A 15,099-nucleotide genomic window follows, 5' to 3' on the forward strand; every position below is an offset into this window, starting at 1 on the left:
TCTCAAAGCGGCTAACAATCTCCTTTCTCTTCCTCCCCCACAACAAACACTCTGTGAGGTGAGTGAGGCTGAGAGACTTCAGAGAAGTGTGACTAGCCCAAGGTCACTCAGCAGCTGCAGGTGGAGGAGCGGAGACGCGAACCCGGTTCACCAGATTACGAGTCCACCGCTCTTAACCACTACACCACGCTGGCTCCCAATGTGCTACTTTCTCCTTGCAAACACAGATGAATGCAAATCTGAGGACATCAGTCTGTGGGACAGTCAACAGCAACGCCAAATTTGTCTACTAACCCTATATAAAGACTGTGCAAATGTATTTACCGCTTTCTTTACCTACACCCACCTGTAGGAGCAGCTTAGCAATGTACACTGAAATCCTTAGCACACTTGCATGCCAGCAAATTCCACTGAAATACTAGGGCATACTTCCCAAGTAAGTAAATTTAGCCAGCTCCAAACATTTTAAACAGATACTTATTAAGCAAATCACCATGCCTATGGCACAAGACACCCAATGAAGGCAAGTAAAGCGAGAGAGTTATATATATACCGAGCATGAAAGGAAAGAGCACCAGTTGATGTAAAACTGGGATTAGAAGTCACTGAATCAGAAAGAAATGTCTGGAGGAGAGCAGAAGAAACAGGGGGAAACGTGCTGTCCTGTTCTGAATATTTCACTCTGCCCCAGGACTTGGAGTCTCATTCTGGTTCTCCTTTTCCCAAGTCTGCGTAAACCAAGCCTGCCAAAGTTTCTACTGAAAAGCCCTATCAATTTATAAACAGGAGGAAAAGCACACACACTCACATGAGGGCAGCTGCTGACTGGAATGCACTGCTTCTTGCGACACTCAGTCTTGCCTTTCACACAAGCACAGATGGTGCAGTTAACGGAGGACCACATCTCTCCATCCTGCAGGAGGGAGAACATGATACAGCCATCAGCTGGGGCAGCAGAAGGAAGCAGTTCCAGTAATGCATCATCCTGTTATACAAGGGAAAAAGCAACTCTCTCCCTATTGGGAAGTTATGTCATTGTTTAGTCTAAATCACTTCTGAGATGTCCATCTCCACCCAGTTGGATTAAGGATGGAAGCTCATCAGGGATGGTTTTTCACTCTGATCCTTCCAGATAGAGGAGTTTTACTGTACGCTTAATGAAGACGTGTCAGAATTTTCTAGCAACATCCTGATTAGTTGCCTTTTCTCCTGAAAAACATTCGGGTTGTGATCACACAGTATCATGAACATCTCATTTGGGATGACATAATTATAAAAATTTGATTCAACATAGCCACTGTGATTGGCATGTTTAAGTTACCGCGCGTGAAAGTATTTGATAAAGATGTCAGGACACTGAAAATTTATTCCCAGATGTGGCATCGTTCTCCTTCAGCCCAGGAATGTACTTAATACTGAATTCAGATTTGGATTACTTACAGTGCAAAGGCAGACATCTGATCCACTAAACATCTGAAAATGCTTATAACAGATAGAGAACAAAAATTACCCAAGAATTTGAGCAGGTACAGAGCTCTGTGACTCCAAAGTGCTGCTTCAGAAATGCCCTGGCTTCCTTCCTTATGGACTGCTTGGGCCAAATGCAGTTCTTAAAGCATTATTTTACCCATCAGAGGTCCAGCCACTGTTCCTTTTCTATCCAACTTACAGAAGCCTTCGATTTATTGGAAGGAAATGAAGGTGGGGCAGGTAGTAACAGAGTGCTGTGGATCAGTGTGGTGCAGAATACAATAAAAATGTGAGAGGAACCCATTTATTTATTTATTTATTTATTTATTTATTTATTTATTTATTTATTTATTATCAAATGCTGACAGCTTCTATGAGCCACAGGTGAGAGCAGGGTGCACTGTAGGTAATCTGTCTCAAGATAATGACTGAGTACCTGACACAGGACACAGTCCTCTGGGATTTCTCAAGTTCTCTTGCAAAGTACTCATTCACTTTATTTGTGGCTTTCAGAAGACCATTTCCCAGTCAACTATTTCCCATGAATCATTTTTCTCCCTCTGCTACTCTACATAATATTTTAATAATATGAAGAAGAGAGACACTTGAGGAATTCAATTTATCTGAATTCTGATGTGAGCTGACCTCATCTGCACTCTTTAGACTAATGTGTGGATCAGAAAATAATCCGATTTTACACTTTTCTGAACTCTACGACGCCTTTCTTGGCTTTAAAATGACCCCCCTCAGATTGCTCAGTTTATAATCCCAGTTTTGAAAACTGAGGCAATAAACCAAGAAGTAGTGGACATATGGAAAAAATAATTATTAACAGATCTCAACAGACCAAAGCAAGTATTAAAGGCAAAACAAAATAAAGGCTATTTTCCACAAAACACAATGTCTATGGAACTACAAGAAACAGAGACAACTAACTGTATAATAGTTCAACCCTATACATATTTACTTAGAAATAAGTCTTATTATGCTCCATAGGCCTCTCTCCCTAGAAAGTGAATACAGCCTTAGGAAATAAGAATGATTGTACACATTGACTATGCCACTGTAAGAGGCTGGACAGTCATTGTCTGCTGTTATAATTCTGATATTTTGTTCTGTGGAATACTAGTCTGGATCCCAAGACCTGAATTTTCTGCACCTGGAAGTGGTTTTTAGACACGAGTTTCTGGAACAGCAGTCCTACGAAACCCCAGACTTCAAATGCCTATTCTGAAACTGAGGTGTGTTTCAAAAGCAGTGTATGGCTTGGGCACTTGGGTTTAAAGAAAAAAATCAATCCTTTGTATGCACATGAAGTAGCTCTTTTGAGTACAAGTCAATATGATAATCACAAGGAGTCGTGTGTGTGTGTGTGTGTGTGTGTGTGTGTGTGTAAGAAAGAATGCATGTAAGAAAGAGACAATTGGCTGGTGGCACAATGGTTTTTCTGTGTGTAAGCACCAACTGAATGAATGAAGAGTAGTTCCTTTCAATTGACTATAAACAGGGTTTCCAGGACCTACGTACAGTGCAGCTTTGTGCAATGTGTGTAGGGGGGAATGCAAATTAATGAAAAGCAGCATTGGCTGAGTAAATACTATGTGCATAAGGGATTTAACTTTTCATCTGATCCCTGGATCTCTCAACACACAGATGGTCGACACAGTGTCAGAAATCAGTTCCAACAGAGGGGGGGGGGGAGAGAAATTCTGCATGGCTTGAAAAAACAAGCAGGCACCCAATAATATGGGAAGTGTTTTGGGAGGGAATCCCCAATGACCCTGGGTAGAAGGAGGGCAGGAGTAGATTAATACCGCATGCCTTCCCAACTCATGAAGCACTGCATGTATCTATAGCTGTGTACTTTATATCCAAAAAGGTGAATTCAGCTCCTATTGGCTCACCTGCGGGTGGGAGGAGAGGTTCCATTTTGCCTTTGTCTATTCAGCCATGCTCTATACAGGCCACAGAGAAATACCGTATTTTTTGCTCTATAAGACTCACTTTTTCCCTCCTAAAAAGTAAGGGGAAATGTGTGTGTGTGTTATAGAGCGAATGCAGGCTGCGCAGCTATCACAGAAGCCAGAACAGCAAGAGGGATTGCTGCTTTCACTGCACAGTGATCCCTCCTGCTGTTCTGGCTTCTGAGATTCAGAATATTTTTTTTCTTGTTTTCCTCCTCCAAAAACTGGGTGCGTCTTGTGGTCTGGTGCGTCTTATAGAGCGAAAAATGTGGTACCTTTACTATAGCTATTGGGATGTGCTAAGGAAACTGAATCACATCATTATAATGCATTTTATAGCACAGGGAAGCAGCACGGCTGTCTGCCTAGGCAGAAAGGAGTCAGTTTACCAGACTGCAGAAAGCTAATCTTTTTTCTGTTTTATTTTAATTCCTTGTGTGGGAGCCTCTCGGCACTACTAAAAGATAAAACCACTGCTCCGGATTCATTGCAACCCGATGATTACTCAAGTGTTGCAATGATACCCGTGTGGGGCAGTTTCTTTTTTAAAAAAGGGCATTTACCCGGAAGATCTTGTTGCCAAACTTGCACACTTTTGTTTTCTCTGGGGACATGTACGAGACACACTCCTTGCAGCACTGCTCTTTGCCTTTAATGCAATCTCCAGGAGGTGAGCATTTCTTCTTACACACCACAGTGGAATCCTACATGGAAAGAGGAAGGGAGGGAGAGAGGGTGCAGATAAGAGGATGAAGAGGATAACATTCCCTCCTCAATTAGTGACTGGGTACATGAAGTGGTTGCTAAACTGATGCCACTATGGAGACAATGGAAGCTACAATAACACAGTAAGAATATCTACACAGATGTAACATGTATGGGGACTGACACAAGAAAAATGGCTAGGAACACTGAACCTTTCAGGCTGTGCCTACCCCATACACACACACACACACACACACACACACACACAACCTTGTGCAAATTAATTGAAACAAAGCATGTTTTCTATCTTACTCGTAATCCTGTACTCAAAACAAACACAAAAAGTCAGTTGATCATTATGGTGTCGGAAGTCTGCAACCAATAGAAGGAATGATGCACTAGCCACAATATACTGATGTTCTACAAAAGAGAGTTATTCCAGAGCTGGAAAAGAGGTATCCTGATGGTAGTGGGATATTGCAGCAGGACCTAGCCCCCTGTCACACATCGAAAGTGGTGAAGAAATTCATTGCAGAGCAGCAAATACAGGTACTTGATCGGCCAGGGAATTCCCCGGGCGTAAATCCCATTGAGAATTTGTGAGCTACAGTGGTACCTCTGGTTACGAACTTAATTCGTTCCAGAGGTCCGTTCTTAAGCTGAAACCGTTCTTATCTTGAGGTGCGCTTTCGCTAATGGAGCATCCCGCTGTGAGCGCCCCTCCAGCACACAATTTCCATTCGCATCCTGGGGCAAAGTTCGCAACCAGGAGCAGCTACTTCCAGGTTAGCGGAGCTCATAACCTGAAGCGTTCATAACCAGAAGCGTTTGTAACCAGTGGTACCACTGTATTTGCAAAAGTCGCCTCTGTGCTGTAGACTGTACGACTATGGAGAAGCTCATTCAGGAACTGATTCAAGTGTGCTACAGGGATCCGAAAATCAACAGTGACTGTTCGAAACTAGTAGACTCCATGCCAAACCCTGTTCAAATGCTGCTTAAAAATAGCGGAGGTCATATCCATTACTAATGTACGTATATGTGAGCTTTGTACAATAAACTACATTATTTGTTTCAATTAATTTGCACAAGGGTGTACACACACACACACAATTTCTATACCACCCTTCATCCAAGGATCACAGAGTGATTTACATAAGAACACAAAAATACATAACATAGTGTTAGGGTTCCAAGGGGTTGCTCAAGAGCAAGCAGGCAAATGCCTCCCTGCTTGGCTGTGAAGCCTTGCTTTTGATGCCAAAATAAACTTTATCTGTCCAGAGCGCCACTCTCCCGTGGCTGGCTCATTCACTGGAAGAATCCATGAGTGGGCGGTCCTTAAACCTTCCCCAGCAGAGTAGTTTCTCCCCCAGTCTGCGCCTCCCCTCTCGGCACGGAAGCTTACTGCGCAGGGAGGGCCGGGGTAACGGAGGACCTCTCTCCTCCCCGCTTTGCCCAGGCAAGGTGTTCTGGCACCGCCTCGCCTCCTCCGAGCCCTGCAGCTCCTCTCCACTGGAGGCGTGGTTACTCTCCTCCGCTGAGGAGGAGCTGCTTCCCACGATCTTTGGGGGCTCTCTGAAATCCATCCGGCTTTTCCCCTCTCCCCCCTGAGCCGATGGCAGTTCCCTGACGCATAGTAACAAACAAAAACAGTACCCCACCCCCAGTTTAAAAGACCATAAATGGTTTAATTAGACAAAGGCCTGGGAGAAGAGGAATGCTTTCGCCTGGTGCCTAAAGATATATAACAAAGGCACCAGGTGAGTCTCCTTGGGAAGAGCATTGCACAAATGGGAAGCCCGTTCTCCTGTTGCCACCTTCCGGGCTTCTCATGGAGGAGGCACAAGAAGGGCTTCAGATGATGTTACTTTACTAAGAGATGCATCTGAAAGTCAACGGGAGCAAGCACTGAAGCCCCCAAACTATAAAAGTATCACTGCTGTACCATGAAAATGACATGAAGAAGGGTTTACTACCTACTCACCCTGCAGGTACACTTAGTACAATTGTCGTATGCAAAAGAGGCTCCGTTGTCATAAACATCGCTGTGAAAGAGGCAGCTTCCAAATGGGAGATCAAACACTTTCCTCTGCCCTGGGAAATACAAACACAGGGAAAAGAATGTGATTTAAAGGGAGCTGCATCATCAACAAAGATAGCTATTGCTCATCTGCAAACTATTATTGACTGGATTGTTCTGTTTTAATCCATTTATACAGGATTTGCTTTTTATCCTTTTTTGAAGAAATTACCAATTACCTGAGGCAAAGATAGGGGACTATAAAACAATGTTGGCAAATCTCTATAAAACTTGTGGAGTGGAGGGATTCTAAACTACTTATTTGTAACAGCTTGCCTTGACACTAGACTTCTAGGTTCAATGGGGGAAATTGTTGATTCAATGTGAATGATTTTTGGAATAGAGGGAACTGAATTTTTGTTCATTTGCTAATTAGCAGGTCAGAGTATTGCTCTGTTTATTATTTGAGTATTGTTAATATTGTTTACTACTATTTACATGGCTGGTATGTATTTTTCCATGGATGTCATATCAAATATTAATGTATTAGATGATTCCCCCTCTTCCTCCCTATGGTATTATGTACTGTATATTTTTCTTTGCTGGGTCACTTGGAGACCTTCGGGTGACAAGCGACGAAAAAGTTTAAATAAATAAATAAATAAATAAATAAATAAATAAATAAATGGATAAATGATAATCACATAAGACTATTGATCCATCTAGCCCATGGCCAGTGGCACTTCTGAGGGTCAGGTAGAGGGTTTTCCTAGCCCTGCTGCCAGAGATCTGTTTGAAAAATAATAGTAAACTCAATTATCTGGGTACCAGTCCTCATGTGGCCAAAATGGCATCACCCACAAGAAAGAGACATCAATAAGCTTGGTGAAACCCCAAGGTTTAAAGAACCACAATTTATTTATATTTGGGGGGGGGCAGCTAATGTGCGGAACCCAAACTGACTTTTGAAGATGAATATGGGAAACCAGAAGGGAGGGTTAGTGGAATGGAATATCTAGGACAGGAACACTATACACTGCAACATTTAGCTGCAGGTCTCACTTTTAATTACCGTATTTTTCGCTCTATAACACGCACCAGACCATAACACGCACATAGTTTTTAGAGGAGGAAAACAAGAAAAAAAATATTCTAAACGAAACAGTGGATATATGATTTTTGTGGTTCATGCTGTGGCCACAGACATGTGATCTGACAGTGAGTTTGGAGTAGCCCAGTGCAAAAATCCTGAGGATCCATGTGGATCCATGCTTTGTAACCACGTTTTTGCACCACTGCGGCCCCAGGCAACAGTGGGTGCGTGATTTTTTTGGTGCAAGATGTAGCCATGGACATGCTATGTGATCTGATGGTGAATTTGGGGTGACCCAGTGCAAAAATCCTGAGGATCCATGTGGATCCGTGCTTTGTAACCACGTTTTAAGTGGGGAAGGAAGGGAAAGCACTCGGAGGACAAGGAGCACGCGTGGGGTGTGTGGAGGATGCTGCTGCTAATAATGCAGGAGAGGAGTTTAAGGGGAGAAGAAGCACATGTGGGGTGGGTGGAGAAGGATGCTGCTAATAATGAAGAAGAGGGGTATAAGGGAAGAAGGCTCCTCTCCCCTCCCGCTTTGCTCCTTTAAAGAAGCAGGCTCTCTGTCCCTCTCTCCTCCCCACTCAGCGGCTCTTCTCCTGCTTTGCTGTTTCAAAGCGAGCCACGGAGGAGGGAAGGAAGGGGAACCATGGATCCTCTGCTCATGACTGCAGCAGATCCCCTCCGCCACCCACAGGCATTCGCTCCATAACACGCACAGACATTTCCCCTTACTTTCTAGGAGGAAAAAAAGTGAATGTTATGGTGCAAAAAATACGGTAATTGACCAACTAACCCATTTATGGACTGCTTCACAGCCTGCAACCAAAGGAAGCAGTGTAAAACAAGATAAAAAATTAGATAAAGTACAACCCCCCCACAAGTTCTAAAAACAATTAAAAACATCTCTACAAACACTAAACACAATAAAACAATTTCTACAAATGTATGATTAATATCCCATAAAAACAAAACAAAAAAATGTATTGCAACAATGGAGTTGTCTTAGTTTAGGAGAAGCCAAGAATTGGACCTGGGTTTTATATACACAAAACCCATGTTTTATGGCTTGGCCTAACTTTAAAATGTGCTTCCATGCTCTTTACTAAGAATTTTGTTTTGTTTCACGAAGATGTAAAACTCTAAGGTCATACAAGACAACCCTTATATCTGATTACCCTCATACTTGTCATCATTTTTGACAAGTACTGCCATTTCAGGACTGAAGTACAGACAGATAAAGACAACATTTTAATGTAGATTTATTCCCATTTTACAGCTTGAGGAAAGGAGGCAAAGTGACTGCAGCTTCCCCAAGGGTTCAGTTACACCCGTGCTAATAAACTACCTGGAAATAAACTTTTAAATGGCTGGGCTTTCTAAAGATGATTAGCATGCACAACTATACTGTACCAATAAGTATTTTTTGCTTTCAAAAGTTTCATTTCAAAATTAAGAGCTCACTCTGGACTCTATGATTTTGTCATGCTTAAAGCAGACACGCTGATACCAGTAGGATTTAAATCGGTCATGACTTAAGCCCCATTTATACCTATGGGTCTACTCTGCACATGATGGGAAGTCTGGATTCAACCCTCTGTTAGGATTATGAATAAAATCAGATAATTCCTGGGTGAATGATTACTCTGACCTAATTATTGGATGGGTTGTTGTAAAGATTGTTAAGGGTTTGGGTAGCAGTACTAACATAACACAACAGGCCAATAGCCTTTACAGGTTGTCTTGTAACAGAACCATCACAACACAGCAGATGTGTTGGAGAGGATTTAGATATAACTATGTATGTAATATCTGGAAACAATTGAGAGGAGACACATTTGCTTGCCACCTCAAAACTTGTTCTCCCTCACACCTGTTTTCCAGATTTCATCCCCATCCTACTGCCTCACACAAGCCCACAAACACATCTGCTGTATTGCACTGGAATGGAAAAGAGAATTGGCTGCAGTATGAAAAATCTCTGGGGACAGGAACACTTGCCTCTCTTCTAAGAATCTGGAGGCAAAGTCTGAGGAAGGTGAAAAGATCTTCCACAATGAGCTAGAAGAAGAAGATTCCTGTTGGATTAGACCAAAAGCCCATCTCAGTGGCCAACCAGATGTTTCTGGGAAGGCCAGAGGCAGAACTTGAGGGCATTAGTCCTTCTCCACAGTTGTTAACCAGCAATTGGTATCCAGAGGCTCACTGCCTCCGAATTTGGAGGCAGTGTCCAGCCATTATGACTAGTGCCCACTGATAGCTTCATCCTCCATTTTTTCTAATCCACTTTCAAATCCATCTCAACTGGTGGCAGTCACCGCATCTTGTGGCAGCAAATCCCATTAACTTTGTGCTGTGTGAAGAAGTACTTCCTTTTTCCTGACTGCAGACTGTTCTCTGAGCCAACTCCTGATGAAACCCAGATGCTGCAGAATAGGCAGGCATCTCCCAGTTGGTCCTCTCTTGGCCACATGAGAAGAGAAGCAAAGAGAAGAGAAGAGAAGATGGTGGCGCTAGAATAAAACTCATGCTAAATATGGTTTAGAGGTGTTCACATGAAAAATTGAAGGGGTTTAGTCTGAGAAGCTGAGGTTTCACATCCGATTAGACTTTTAGGTATGCTATCATGGACTAAAGGTTAGGGAACTCTCTCGCTTAAAACTACATCTTTTAGAATCAACAACACATCCCATGGAGCTTTGACAGACCACTGAGAGCTTCTTGGGAAAAGAGGCCCTCTCACTGAACTGAAGAGAATGGAGACAACCCTGGATGTGCAAAGTTCTTATATGTATATTACAGCACTTATATTCGTGCTGAAGCTAATATATTTCAGCACTTGAGTCTGTGTGCTTGGTATAAGACAAGTGCTCTGTCAGAGTCTGGTTTATAGTATATTTGTCACATTTTGGTTTGGAGTCAGTGTGCCTTTAACAAATCTCATCTACTGTGAACAGACGTTTGAATAATCCCCACCTGCAATGATATTGCCAATTCTTACAACAAGCACACGTCTTTAAAAACGGCTCTGTACATCCTGCAGAACAATCTCCTTGATGTAATGTTTTGAGTTAGAAAGCAGTAATCACAAAGTGATGATGTGCACCAGCCCAGAAGATAATTCAGTACAACTTTTATGGCATGCCAGCCAAGTCTTGCAGGATATGAAAAATCCCAGTCAACGCCAAGACTGTCCTATGAAAATCAATTCAAGATGTTCAGAAATCCCATATGGGACAACACATCCTTTGCATTGCCGTGCATTGCATGAAAGCACATTATATTGGTCTGGCGAGGCTGGAAACAATAAATGAGTTATCTAGCTTGTTCACTAACAAAGCCTCTTGCATTGTTGTATCCTCCCAAAAGCCAGTTATATCATTCCATCTCCCTTTTATACTGCAGGTACATCTAGAAGCAAGCCATTTTGCCACCTAGAGCACATGCACCACCAGTTCAGCAGCAGCTAACAAGATGCCACAACTAGGCCTACAACTTTCATCATCCCCAGCAAATCACTGCCAATAGTCGGAGATAATGGGAGCTGTATTACAACAACACCTGGAAAATGCCATGTAGGCGATGCCTGGCCCAGTTCAAGAGATGCTCCTCTGGAGTAGTGCTGGAACTGCTGCTGGGTTTGGGGAGTGGCATCAGCTATATGCTCTATTTTTCATTATCACTGGAGCCACGGGGATGTCTTGCAGGTGTTGGATGGGGACAGTAGTGGATAAAGGCCAACAAACTCAGGGTGATCCCAACAAGATGGAAGAGCTGTGGGGTGGTAGTTCTTGGGTCAGGGAACTGGGTAGGCAGCCTTTTCTCAATGGGGTTAGCTGTACTTTTCTGGAAGTACAGCTGCAATATTGGAAGAGTCTAACTAGCACACAGGATGTAAAGGCAATTACCATTAGCACGTAGAATCACAGAATTGTAGAGTTGGAAGGGTCCCTGAGGATCATCTAGTACAACCCCGTGCAATGCACAAATATGCAACTGTCCCATATGGGGACCAAACCTGCAACCTTGGCGTTATCAGCACTATGCCCTAACCAACTGAGCTGATATGCTTTCCCCCCCCCAATGCAAGTTGTGGAGATCCTTATTGGAATACTGATATAATCACAGAGTTTGAAGGGATCCCATGGATCATCTAGTCTGCACAGCAGTCAGCCGATTTCACAAATTCAGGGAATAATTCAATATCACACTAAAACAAATGTTCTATCAGAGCAAGCATATCTGCTTTTCTGATGGAACAACCTCCCCTTCCTCCTGCCACACACTGTTCGGGGGGGGGGGTCACATAGTAGAGGAGAGGGGAGGAAGCCCTGTTGCGCTAGCAAGAGTCATTGCTCTGCCTCTTGCTAGCAGAACTATTTAACTGACCCCAACCCTCACTCTATATACCATTTTTGAACGCAAGGAAATAATTCGTCACCTCCAGTTGGTTTTGTATATTGGTTACTGTTATAAGAATGGTTTTGTACTCATTTGTGGTTTAATAAATTAAATAACTAAATAAGTGAACAGATTTGTACTCTGAGGATAACCCATGATCCAACTTTGTCACTCCATCCCGGGAGCCTCAGTGGCACAGACTGCATCTTTCTAGCCTCAGATCATTCTCCAGCTGCAGTCATTCATGGATACAGTGGACTAGCCACAGTTTCTCTCACCCTGGCAGCCTCCTATTTATATTATTGTAACGTACTCTCTGCAAGAGACTTTACTGAAAGATGGTCCAGAAATGATCATTAGTGCAGGAGGCTGCCACTAAAATGTTCACTGGAGTAGCTATTAGGGATCATATACTGATTTTTAGGGACACCGCAAATCGTGATTGCACAAGCGCGATTTCCAGCGTCTAGACATGCGCAGACGCGATTTTGGGTATCTGCACATGCGCAGATGCCATTTTTGGTGCCAGTCGGCGAGTTCCCATGCCACACTGTGCTGGTTTAGCGCAGCGCACGGGGGACTTGCCAAGTGGGTGGCTCGGTTTGCGGGCAGCTCGTGGGCTGGTAAAATGGTCTTTGTGGGCTGCATCCGGTCCATGGGTTGCCGACCCCTGATTTAAGGTGCCAGTGTTGACCTTAAACAACGTGGTACCAGGAATGTGAATAAATGCCTTCCTGCAGCAGCCTCACCAGATTCTTCAGTCTGGAAGGGAAGCCCTTTTTTTCTCACCTCCAGAATTTCTATATTTCTATACACTGGGTGGTGATATGGGACAGCGCCATCTGCGTAGTGACACACTGATTATGGAAAATCTTCCCCAACCCACCCAGAAGTACGACTGTTTTATTCATGTATCTAATACAATTTATATACCACCTGACTGTAAAAAAAACAACCAAGCAAACGACAACTTTGCTAATGTTGCATCTGGATGTTAGTCTGTTTCTGCAAAACATTTTCAAGTGTATTACAGTTTTATCTGCTCTAATCATTGGATAGTTGTTGCCTCTTTTAAATATTATTTTAACCCACCCTGTGATCATTGGGTGAAGGGTGGGTTTAAGATGGTCTTAATAAATAAATAAAATACCATACAGCATTGCTCTCATTTGGGGAGAACAAAAACAGATGTACATAATAATCTTCCAGATCCAGTTCCGAAGATCACATTTATTCTCCAAAGTAAATAGTACATCTGACATCTATAGAAAACCAAATTTAAGTGGCCAAGATTTGGCCTAATTCCTGATAAAGAAAAACAGGGGAGGTGGAAATGAAAATACTCATGATAATACCATTGTAACAGATATAATTTTCTAACTATATTCCATTTATTTGATGCAATTGTTCTCTTTCAAAAATTTTCTGTGCTATATAACTATGCATAAGGTTCCTCAAGTGTCTGTGAGTTGTCTGAAAGAAAACGTACAGAGTACATGCAATATGCCTGTTTAAACAACCACTCACCCAAACATTTTGGGCAACACTGTCCGGATGGAGTATGACTGAGATGCTGGGGACATGAAAGAATGGGGCACACTTCCTGTACGCACTGTGTCCTGCCACCCTAAAAGAAAATAGGGTCAGTTAGAGAACGCACAGCTGAAGAATGCAGTGCAGCCTGAGCCACACTTCTCTAAACACACTTTAATTCAATGCTAACGTATTGAAAACACATCCAGCAGGAAAGATGAGATTCTCATCTATACAAAAACTTCATAGGCCAAATCTTATACAATGCATTTCAGCATATTGTAACATCCACAACATATGAAGCACATGGTTTCCTAGAAAGAATCTTGGGGAATTTGCTTTGTTATGGGTGCTGGGAGTCCACCTGACACTGATACAGAAACTGTGCACATACACTGTGCAAAAGAATGAAATATTGTTATTCCCACTTCTTTCTCCCCTCTTCTCTCTGCCCTAATCTCACAATGCCTATGATAGCAGCATCCAGTGCTTTTTTTCTGGGGGGGATACAGGGGTACGTATACCCCTAAACCATAGCTGTCAACTTTCAGATTTGAAAATAAGGGATCAGCAGCCTCACCTGTCTCAGGGACAATCTATGGGATATCTAACAATCCGGGATAGCAACGGGAAGCAGTGGGAAACGGTGCTGGAATAAGAGAATTTCCAGCAAAAAAAGGAAAGGTTGACAGCTATGCCCTAAACATTTTGTGAATCTTTGTACTTTTGTCCATTTACCATATTTATTTTCCCCGATTTGAACTATAAAATGGTGATTTTCTTGAGTCAAAATTAGAGTACCCCTAAACTTTTTTTTTTAAAGAAAAAAAGCACTGGCAGCATCTCATACCGAATATAACTGACCTGCTCTTATTAATTGAAAACAGAGACGTTCCATGTACCTTTGTTATCCATTAAAATCTTTCTTTTCTTTTTTCACGGAGTTACAAAAAGAGTTAAATTTGGTTTCAGGTTTGAAACTGTTACTTTATTTTATTTCAAGCCGTCTTTCTATAATCTTGTGACTTCTCCCGAGGGAAAGTTGGATCCAAAAGACAGGAGAGGCAGACTGGTGCCTCCACACCAGACAATTGCTGCTCTAAATACTACCACTGTGAGGGGAAACACAGAGCTAAAAACGAAGGCAAAAATCCCCCATAAGCAGTAATGAAGCAGGCACTGGGAGATGAGAAAATAATAAGGGAACACGAGGCCGGATTTTGAGAAAGACTGTTTTTAAAAGAATAAAGAGCTATCCTTGGAGTTATACGGTACAATGTAGAATAAAGGTCTTGGGAATAAAATAGAGAGGGTGAAGGTCAAACTGTGAAAGAAATATTGTTTTGGCCAACCCAGCCCTTTAAATGAAATATTATCAACATGTATATAAGCACAGAGAGGCCCTGGTCAGGGAGCACAGTTCATCTGCTGGGCGTTGTGCATAAAAAGAAAAGATTGTCTCTACTACCAAACAGAGCTATCAGCCTAAACAATACAGTCATACCTCGGGTTACAGACGCTTCAGGTTGCGTTTTTTCAGGTTACGGACGCGCTGAAACCCGGAAGTTCCAGAACGGGATACTTCCGGGTTTCGGCAGTCGCACATGCGCAGAAGCGCCGAATCGCAACCTGCACGTGCGCAGACGCGCCACTGCAGGTTGTGAACGCTGCAGGTTGTGAACATGCCTCCCGCACGGATCATGTTCACAACCCGAGCGTCCACTGTATTCTGTTTCGGTGTGGCTTTTGTTTCTCATTTCAGAAGACAATAAATGGATGGCGGCTATGAATGAATGGGCAGCCGCAACCTCCGCTGCAGCAAAACCTGTTCTGTGTCTCCCACAAAGGACTGCAATCAACTCATATTAAAAAAAAGAAAGAAAGAAATCTTTGCTCCAGATCGTCTCATT

The 15,099-nt window shown here is 42.8% G+C and overlaps 1 protein-coding gene across 1 annotated transcript in view; it reads right to left on the reverse strand.

The window, feature by feature from the left end:
- Positions 1-15,099, reverse strand: part of BMPER (BMP binding endothelial regulator) — a 168,126-nt gene that overhangs the window by 70,021 nt on the left and 83,006 nt on the right. The window contains exons 7-10 of the mRNA XM_083578001.1: positions 13,184-13,283; positions 6,127-6,236; positions 3,998-4,138; positions 809-913 (exon numbers count right to left, since the gene is read on the reverse strand). Of these exons, the coding sequence (XP_083434127.1) occupies positions 809-913; positions 3,998-4,138; positions 6,127-6,236; positions 13,184-13,283 (456 nt within the window). The remainder of the gene's footprint in view (positions 1-808; positions 914-3,997; positions 4,139-6,126; positions 6,237-13,183; positions 13,284-15,099) is intronic.

Source organism: Podarcis filfolensis (genome assembly GCF_964270895.1).
Source record: "Podarcis filfolensis genome assembly, chromosome: 12".
In the NCBI taxonomy this organism is placed as follows: Eukaryota; Metazoa; Chordata; class Lepidosauria; order Squamata; family Lacertidae; genus Podarcis; species Podarcis filfolensis.